The sequence below is a fragment of the Pygocentrus nattereri genome, chromosome 7 (assembly GCF_015220715.1).
Source record: "Pygocentrus nattereri isolate fPygNat1 chromosome 7, fPygNat1.pri, whole genome shotgun sequence".
Taxonomy (NCBI): Eukaryota; Metazoa; Chordata; class Actinopteri; order Characiformes; family Serrasalmidae; genus Pygocentrus; species Pygocentrus nattereri.
In genome coordinates, this window is record NC_051217.1 from 45,068,374 (window position 1) to 45,078,373 (window position 10,000).

Sequence of the window (10,000 nt, forward strand, 5' to 3'; positions counted from 1 at the left end):
ACGGCGAGTTTGACTCGAGGATATTGCTGTTAAAATGTTCTTTAAACGCGTTCAGCAGCATTTCGGTTTCGTTCATGTCGTTACTTAAGTAGCTTTAGTCAAATACACCTTAAAGAGCTACTGTACAGAGTTTCACTGAATTCTGCAGATTTGGGTGGGGTTTAAATTGACGTCTGTGTTTCCCACTGACAAATACAATCAGTAAAGCTGAGCCTTGCCATTGGCTGTCCGGGTGTGGGGGGTTTCTCAGCGTCACTGTCTGAGGAGATGTCGTCTGCTTCCCCAAACAAGTCATCTGCTGCAGTTTTCTTACCTATGAAGGAAAAAAGAGCTTATTAATCATAATAACTGACCATATCCATGTTCCTCGGTTTATATCACAATACCTACATTTAGAGTCGGTTATTCATTCAGTCTAATGAGAAACTGTAGAACGGACTCGGTTTATATCACAATACCTACATTTAGAGCCGGTTATTCATTCAGTCTAATGAGAAACTGTAGAACGGACTCGGTTTATATCACAATACCTACATTTAGAGTCGGTTATTCATTCAGTCTAATGAGAAACTGTAGAACGGACTCGGTTTATATCACAATACCTACATTTAGAGTCGGTTATTCATTCAGCCTAATGAGAAACTGTAGAACGGACTCGGTTTATATCACAATACCTACATTTAGAGTCGGTTATTCATTCAGTCTAATGAGAAACTGTAGAACAGACTCGGTTTATATCACAATACCTACATTTAGAGTCGGTTATTCATTCAGCCTAATGAGAAACTGTACAACGGACTCGGTTTATATCACAATACCTACATTTAGAGCCGGTTATTCATTCAGCCTAATGAGAAACTGTAGAACGGACTCGGTTTATATCACAATACCTACATTTAGAGTCGGTTATTCATTCAGCCTAATGAGAAACTGTAGAACGGACTCGGTTTATATCACAATACCTACATTTAGAGCCGGTTATTCATTCAGTCTAATGAGAAACTGTAGAACGGACTCGGTTTATATCACAATACCTACATTTAGAGCCGGTTATTCATTCAGTCTAATGAGAAACTGTAGAACGGACTCGGTTTATATCACAATACCTACATTTAGAGTCGGTTATTCATTCAGCCTAATGAGAAACTGTAGAACGGACTCGGTTTATATCACAATACCTACATTTAGAGTCGGTTATTCATTCAGTCTAATGAGAAACTGTAGAACGGACTCGGTTTATATCACAATACCTACATTTAGAGTCGGTTATTCATTCAGTCTAACGAGAAACTGTAGAACAGACTTGGTTTATATTATATATATATTTTGTGATCGAACAGTGCGACTAACCCCCCCTGTGAGCACCGATGTCACTGTCCGAGTCCGAGTCTGAAGCCACTTTCTTCTTTTTGCGTCCCAGAAAGTCGTCTTCGCTGTCGCTGCCTTTAGCTGAACCTGGGAAGACAAACCAGCAGAACCGTTTAGACAAACTCTTTATGAAGAAAAACTTCAGAAGCCTCAGGCTGTTATGCTGCGCAGGCCAACCATTAAACTCTGAAAAAGTTTTGTTTTTTAGCTCTTAGAGTTAAAGGGAGGGCCTTTCATTACTTCAGCATCAAGTTTTAGTTACAGTTGAGCGTTTGAGATGTAAATAAACAGAGAGGTTCAGAGGGTTTGGTGTGAAATGGTTCAGACGTCTTTACAGTGGTGGTGATGGGAACCAGGTGTCTCCATGACTACAACACAGATATAGACACTTTATTTACCATCCAGAACCACCAGAGAACCTACACGAGTCTTCTGAGTTTATTTTTGAAGCAGCTTTTAGAGGCGGACGTCTGGTTCCCATCACCACCACTGTGAACAATCCTGAGTCTAAGGCCCAGTCCCAATCCACCCCTCAGGCCTACCACTGAGCCCTCAGCCCTCCGTTTGGCGTCCTCGTCTAGGGGGTAAGGTGTCCCGATTCATGTTGAGATAGAGGGGTGGGGTGAAGTGTTGGGGCTACATGACCCTCCAAACGGAGGTTTTTCAGAGACTCCAGACAGAGAGAGACGAGAAAAGGAGAAAAACCGGCGAGACGGAGAACAAGAGACCAAAGAAACCCACAAACGTCGGAATTTTCTCTGTTAAAAAAATCACGATAAGCCACTGTTTTATCTCAGTTTAATGTCGTTTCAGCGTTTTATGGTCGTTTTCTTCTTAACAAGCACCAAAAATAAATAAATAAATAAAATAATAATGGCTAATGGGTAACTTTCTCGTTCCACCTTAAACAGTCCAGCAGTTCTGACGACTGAAGCGTCAATAGAATGTAACTGCCGCACCATTTAAGGTGGAACAGGAAAATTCGAACAAGAATATCTGACTTCAGCTTCGTATCACTGATGAATTAGCGGTGGGCGATAATAAATAATCTTAACCATTCGATCACGCAGAAATTCTGAAATACTGGTGTAATTCCCCTTTAATTTCAGCCTATATTAAAGAAAGCAGTCAACGATGCAATTCATGCGAAGGTTTTCACAGAACAGTTCATATCTGAATACAGCTAGATCCGCACAACTTGCCCTCAGAAACACAGATTGTTTACAATATTATATTTTATTGAATGCTACATAATCTTACGCTGCATTTTATCAGACTATAAACTTCCAGCTGTCCTCCACACATTCAGTGTAAGGCACGTTATGTAACTTGCGCCTCTACGCTGCATTTTACGTTATAAAGTATGACGTCAACGTTTTTTTCCGTTGTCAGATCTGCTGACGCCGATTCGCTCCACTCACCAGATTTATTTTCCCTCCCTTCATCATCAGAATGATCCCTCTCTTCATCCGAATTCCGCTGCTTCTCCTCGTCCTCTGATTGGTCACTTTTGCCCTCACCGCCCCATTTCTCGTCTCCCGATTGGCCGTCTCTGCCTGACCCCTCTCCGTCCGAGTGGGGGGTCCCGGAGCCCGACTGCGGGGTGCCGGGGTCAGACCGGGGGCTCATGCTCCCTCTCCCAGATCTGTGGCTTCCGGATCTGTGGCTTCCAGATCTGTGGCTTCCGGATCTGTGGCTTCCGGCTCCTGAGACAGGGCTTCCTAAGTCTGACCTGTGGCTGGGGCTGCACGATATATCATACAGTTAATCAGTATTGTGATACTGACCTAGGGGTCGGCAATATGGCAAAAACATTACATCACGATACTTCGGCATTTTACGACACATAATACACACGACAATATTTTGTTTGTGAGTGGGAACAGACTCTTAGAATCTGCCCCATATTACAGCAATAATAATAATAATAATAATAATAATGAAAAAAAAATATATATAATTCCTGTTCAATCCGTTATCGCACTGCTCTATATCCAGCTAGACGGGCCTAATTATGCTCACCTTGAAGTAAAAACATTATAATTAACAAAATAATGAAGATTTCTAGAACATGCCCAGAAAAGTATATTGTGACATAATTTAATCACAAAAACAATAAAATATCACATTTTTTCCGCCTACACTGACCTCGGCATGTATTTCTATAGCAGAAGGCGGCAAAGAGCTTTTACTGAGTGCTGACCGTCAAAGGGGATGACCACTCAAATTAGTGGTCTCATTTCAATATGAGAATCTTATATTCAAACTTAAAGCGCAATTTTTAAAAAACGACAATTATTTTACACCAAAATAACGTGGAACATCGTTAATCGCGCAACCACAGACGAGCTACCAGAGGTCACGATGCTTTTGTACAGAAAACTGTTCTATATAGAACCCTGAACACTCAGAGAACCCTTTGCATGCTTAAAGCATTTTTCAGATGAATGGAGAATGTGCTGTAGACGGTTCTGCGTCACACCAAAAAGGGTTCTTCTATCAAACTAGTGACAATGAAAGAACCCAGTTTGGTGCTATGTAGAACAGTGTTCAAGTACAGTATACAGTGCATTCTCAGTACAAGAACCCTTTCATGATGCAATTAAAATCATGGGTTCTTTGAACGTTTTTGGTTCTATGTCGGACCCTTTTCTTTACTGAAGAACCCTTGAAGAACCATTATTTTTAAGAGTAACAGTAGAAGGACCTTTTTTTTTGGTGCTATATAACCTTTTGAAAAAGGTTCTGCGTAGATTCATATACAGCACATACTCAAATGCAAAGAACGCTAATAATGCAAAGGGTTCTCCGAGTGTTCAAGCTTCTACTTTTCTACCATTTTCTTTACTAAAGAAAGTCGGCCACGTAAAATGACAGAGTGGTCAGCGGATGCTGAGGGGCATAGTGCGCAGAGGTCACCGACTTTCTGCAGAGTCCATCACTACAGACCTCCAAACTTCATGTGGCCTTCAGATCAGCTCAAGAACAGCGTAGAGAGCTTCATGGAATGGGTTTCCATGGCCGAGCAGCTGCATCTAAGCCTTACATCACCAAGCGCAATGCAAAGCGTGGAATGCAGTGGTGTAAAGCGCCGCCACTGGACTCTAGAGCAGTGGAGACGAGTTCTCTGGAGTGACCAATCACGCTTCTCCGTCTGGAAATCCGATGGACGAGTCTGGGTTTGGCGGTTGCCAGGAGACGGTACTTGTCTGACTGCATTGTGCCGAGTGTAAAGTTTGGTGGAGGGGGGATCATGGTGTGGGGGTGTTTTTCAGGAGTTGGGCTCGGCCCCTTAGTTCCAGTGAAAGGAACTCTTAAAGCTTCAGCACCAAGAGATTTTGGACAATTTCACGCTCCCAACTTTGTGGGAACAGTTTGGGGACGGCCCCTTCCTGTTCCAAAAAGACGAAAAAGACGTGGATGAGTCAGTTTGGTGTGGAAGAACTTGACTGGCCTGCACAGAGTCCTGACCTCAACCCCATAGAACACCTTTGGGATGAATTAGAGCGGAGACTGTGAGCCAGGCCTTCTCGTCCAACATCAGTGTCTGACCTCACAAATGTGCTTCTGGAAGAACGGTCAAAAATTCCCATAAACACTCCTAACCCTTGTGGAAAGCCTTCCCAGAAGAGCTGAAGCTGTTATAGCTGCAAAGGGCGAGCCGACATCATATTAAACCCTATGGATTAAGAATGGGACGTCACTCACGTTCATATGCGTGTGAAGCCAGACGAGCGAATACTTTTGGCAATAGTGTATAACTACATATAAACTCTCGCCGGACTGTTTTTTTTTCCAGAATTAAAACGTAAACGCTCACATTGTTAAAAAAACACTGCCCACCCACAAACGCGTATCAGATCTGCTACCTGTGACCTTCATCTTCCTCCTCTTCATGATGACCCTCTGAGCCGCTGTGCTGCTCCGCCTCCGAGTGCTCGTTGTCGGAGCGCATGCTGGCGTCTGATTGGTTGCCGGAGCGATCGGACTGGTTGTCGCTGCCGCTGCGGCTGCGCTGGCTGCGTTGGCTGCGCTGGCTGCCCCGGCTGACCCGCTCGTCCTCGCTGTCGTCACCAAACAGCTCTTTGTTGCTCGGCTTCCCGCCATCCTGACCTTCTTCGTCGTCGTCTTCGTCGTCGTCCCGCTCCCTCTCGCTCTCACTTCCAGAGACGTTGCTGGCAGACCTGGGCCTTTCCTGCTCCGAGTCGGAAGCAGAACCGGAACCCGAGTCTGCAGAAGACAACAGACAATTTCAGCACCAATGTCACACACGGTTTCGTTTACTGCCTTTAATAATGCCATATGTAAATGAGGTCTATTCTGATTGGCTGATGTGCAATGTACCAAAAATCCTTATACCTTCAAGGATTCGTAAAGAAAACGGTTCTACACAGATTTATGAACACTCAGAGAACCCTTAGCATGGTTCCTTGCATTATGAAAGGTTGTGCAAATCGATGGAAACGGTTCTGTGTAGAACCTGTGTGAAAAGGGCTCTATTTAGCACCAAGAGGGTTCTTCTAAAAGTTACAATGTCAAGTTTAACAATATAACCGGGGGCAGTTGTTGGCTGGAAGTCAGGGAACCAGCCCTGTGACCAGAGGGTCGCCGGTTCGATCCCCGAGCAAGACACCTGACCCCCAACTGCCCCCCCGCCTTTCAAAATGGTTCTATATAGAACCACGATCACTCAGACACCCATCTGCAGTTCTTCGTGAAATAGAACCTTTTTGCTGTATAGAACCGTCTAAAGCACACTCTACATTAGTCTGAAGACTTCGCAAAGTCTCACGATGCAACAGAGGGTTCTTTGAGCGTTCTTGGTCCTACATAGAACCATTTCCTTTACTAAAGAACCCTTGACGCAGCACTGTTTTAAGTGTGTAGTACTTAAGTACAGCCACAAGCAGAACAGACCCCATCCTGCAGCTTCTGGACGAGATATTATCGCATTAATTGGAAAAACACTGGAACCCAAACACTGGAAGCAGCTCGGGGCAGTAGAACGCAGTCCCAGGAGAACAACGTTCCTCACCAGGTTTAAACACAGCTGCAAGCCTGCTGAGGAACGTATTGCACATGGTTCTACGTTGGAAATGGTTCTTTATGGCACCAATAAGGGCCCTTCCATTGTTCCCAGCATGCCATCGTACATACAGCAGAACCCTTTTTGGGTGCTACAAGTAGTCACACGCTTCCAAACGAGGGTTCTTCAAGAGCTTTTTGGTAAATAAAATGGTTCTATTTATTAAGAACCTCTTTAATTGGATTCTGCAGAGCACCATAAAGGGTTCTCCTACTGTCACCGGCTAAAAAAGGTTCTCCATCGAACCACCCACTCCACATTATCTCTATAGAACCCTTTCACGCATGCATGAAGGCTCTCAGAGCGCTCATGGTTCCATATAGAACCCTTTTGTTTACTAAAACCCGCGAAGAACCTGCATCCTTAAGAACACAGAAACGTGCACAGCGCGTTCTCGGTCAGACTGCAGAACCACCGGAGCGCTACAGAACTCGCGCGAACCGTTTCCGTAACGTGCTAGATAACTCGACGACTCTTAAGCATCTCGGGGGAAGAACGCGGGGCTGCTCCTCCAACACGAGGCTACCTAATCGTCAGGATTTTCCCGTTCCACCTTAAACGGCGCAGTCCTACGTGACCGGGGCACCATTTAAGGTGGAACGGCTAGTTACGTACACCGGAGCGAGCAGCGGCGCTAGCTGCGGAGCTAACCCGAGTCGGTTCTGTCTTAAAACCGAACCCGACCGAACCCGACCGAACCCGGACGGGCTGGCGGCATTAAGGACATCTACTCTATGCGCACCCCTCTGCTCGCCGTCGCTGTCGCCATCGCTGCCGAACAAGTCGTCTACGTCCGCCATTCCTCCGGCCCGTCAATGACCGACAACATCCGGGCACTGCTCTCTTCTACAAAATAAAAGTCCCTGCGTTCATTTCTCCTTAGATAAACCTTCCATTTCAGGCGACATCCTGTACAAATAAAAAATAACGCGTGGCCACGCCTTAGTAAGCCGCGATCTCGTTCCCGCGCCTCACTAAGTCATGGCCACGACTTAATCATCTCGCTCCCACACCTTACTTAGTCGTGGCCACGCATTAGAAACCCAGGCTGTCACCAACGGGGCTCCGTAGATTCCCAGGCGAGATTTTTCATCAGTTTTGTGCACAATATTACGGAGCCCCGTATAAATAAAAACAATACGTGGCCACGCCTTATTAACGCCTGGGAACGAGATCCTAATGTGTGGTCACGACTTAGTAAGGTGTGGGAATGATATGATTAAGCCGTGGCCATGACTTAGTAAGGCGAGGGAACGAGACCGTGGCTTACTAAGTGGTGGCCACGCGTTAGGATCTCGTTCCCATGCTTTACTAAGACGTGGCCACGAGTTATTTTCGTTTATACAGGATGGGGTTCTGTAAACTTCACAGAAATTAGACTGGAAAATAAGCTGTAACACAGGCCTGCTGAACAGCAGAGGGCGCCTGTGAGTGAGTCCTCAATGGAAGTGAATGGAGCTCAACGGCTAAAAACGAGCAGTTAAATAGTTTCTAATCACTGAACCAGAACTTTCCTTCAGTTTTAGACAGTAGACGGAGGGATTTGGCTAAAAAACAGAGAAATCTCACCTGTTTGTTTCCTTTATTCTACAGTAAACGGGTTTCGGGCAGCAGGAGGCGGGGCTTTACTGCTAGAGCGGGATGATTGATGGGCGAGCGGAGCAGCTCATTGGCTGTTCGCGCTCTCTGACGTCATGAGGCGCCGTTTTAAACTCCTATAACTCGAGTTTAAAAGCTCTTAAATAAAACAGCGCTGTTAAAGTGTTTTATGCTGGTCTGTTCAGGAAATGATCGAATTCGTTTACATTAAAATGTTTCAGCATTTATAAACCATGATTTTACTCAATCGCTCCATATCAGCCCATTCATTCTGGACTCGCTCGGGAGCGCCCCCAAGTGTCTGAGAAAACCCCAAGACATTACAGAGCGGGAATTCTCCTCCCGGCGGGTTCTCTGGCTGGGTCTTTACATCATCTCACACTATCAACACACTGATGCCTGGAAAGGAAATCCCTGTAAATAACTGCTTGCAGATCAGACGAGATCAGACGTTCTCAGGGTCTCACGACTATTTATAACGCTGAACCAAGAGCAGCGTGTGATTAAGGGACTGTTAGAAAACTAAACGAGTTTTTTTAATTCATGCAATACTGTGATGTCACCACCAGGTGGCACAAAGTACCCACTGCTGTGCTTGGACTGCCATTTAAAGGGGAGCTCCACTAGATTTTCAAAATTTCTGGAAAATTCAGTGTTTGAAATGTAATCAGAGAGATCCAGAGGGTTTGGTGTGAAACGGGTCAGACGTCTTTACAGTGGTGATGATGGGAACCAGGCGTCGCCATGACTACAACACAGATATAGACACTTTATTTACCATCCAGAACCTCCAGAGAACCTACACGAGTCTTCTGAGCTTATATGGAATGTTGATGATGGAAAACAGTGGAAAATCTGGAATAATGAGTTTTCTTTGGGGACTATTTTGCCGCACGGCGCCCTGCATGTCTCCCTCCACCATGAATGGAGTTGAAGTTCTCTAAACTCTCATAAAACAGCGTCTCAGTCATCAGGCAGTGAATTCAGAACCAGTTCATGTAGGAACTTTCTGTAGGAGCTTTTAGAGGGACGTCTGGTTCCCATCACCACCACTGTGTATATATCATTGTATAGAAGCCATCAACCAGGGCTCTTGACGTCTACAACAAAAACCAACAGGCTGTTTTGGCTTTAGGATTGATATATTTTCTTAATTCTGGACAGTGCCTTCAAGCGTATATGCATTTATACGAATATATACATGAACACAGGTATACACACACACACACACACACACACACATTATATATATATACCAGTAATCAAGATCAAAACAAACTACACCTTGCCCAGGTTGGCATATTTACCACTATTTACTTAACATGTTAATTTCACACTAATAGGCAGTCAATATAAGTCATCCAGGTTGCACAGCAACGCTTCAGGCCTAGTCCACTTTTGCATGAGATTTGCATGAGAAACATCCCCATCAACTCGAGGGATGCATAGAAAGTGTCCGCATACTTTTTTCATTCGCTTTAATAATCATTACGATGTGTTTTCACCACACAACCTGACCTGACCTGACCTGTTTTTCTCCCAGCACCTTAGCAAGGTCCGTGCTGCCACTTCTCTGGCACTAGGCCCACATTACTAATCTTTTTTTTTTTAAATAATAAAAAATAAGCATCAATAAAAGAAACCTGTCTTTGAAAGTAAGAATAATTACACATTATACCCTCAGTTGTTTGCGTTGGGTTAGTTCGCCGAGAGGAGATTATAAAAAGCGCGTCAATCTTTTCGAGACGCGCTGCGGACTACAATACCCGAAAACCTCCCCGCTCGAGTGGGCGGGGGCTTGGAGTGTCGAGCGGCGCTCATTGGCCGCTCCGTACGTCAATCACTCTGGCTTGTGTGTCTTCCTGCGTCGCCGCCCTTAGTGAGAGCGAGAAAGTGGAGAGAACGCAGTTTCTGGCGCTTCTTGACAGAAAAAAGGGGCGATAGAGG

General features: G+C 45.0%; 2 protein-coding genes across 2 annotated transcripts in view; one reads left to right on the top strand and one right to left on the bottom strand.

Moving 5' to 3' along the window:
- leo1 (LEO1 homolog, Paf1/RNA polymerase II complex component) overlaps positions 1 to 7,333 on the bottom strand; it is a 21,788-nt gene extending 14,455 nt beyond the window's left edge. Inside the window, exons 1-5 of the mRNA XM_017719502.2 lie at positions 7,197 to 7,333; positions 5,238 to 5,598; positions 2,790 to 3,112; positions 1,351 to 1,455; positions 219 to 313 (exon numbers count right to left, since the gene is read on the bottom strand). Of these exons, the coding sequence (XP_017574991.2) occupies positions 219 to 313; positions 1,351 to 1,455; positions 2,790 to 3,112; positions 5,238 to 5,598; positions 7,197 to 7,254 (942 nt within the window). The 5' untranslated portion in view covers positions 7,255 to 7,333. The remainder of the gene's footprint in view (positions 1 to 218; positions 314 to 1,350; positions 1,456 to 2,789; positions 3,113 to 5,237; positions 5,599 to 7,196) is intronic.
- Positions 7,334 to 9,905: 2,572 nt separating this feature from the next.
- tmod2 (tropomodulin 2) overlaps positions 9,906 to 10,000 on the top strand; it is a 58,623-nt gene continuing 58,528 nt past the window's right edge. The window contains exon 1 of the mRNA XM_017719503.2: positions 9,906 to 10,000. This exon is cut by the window's right edge and continues 30 nt beyond it. The gene's annotated coding sequence lies outside the window, so the exon portion shown is untranslated.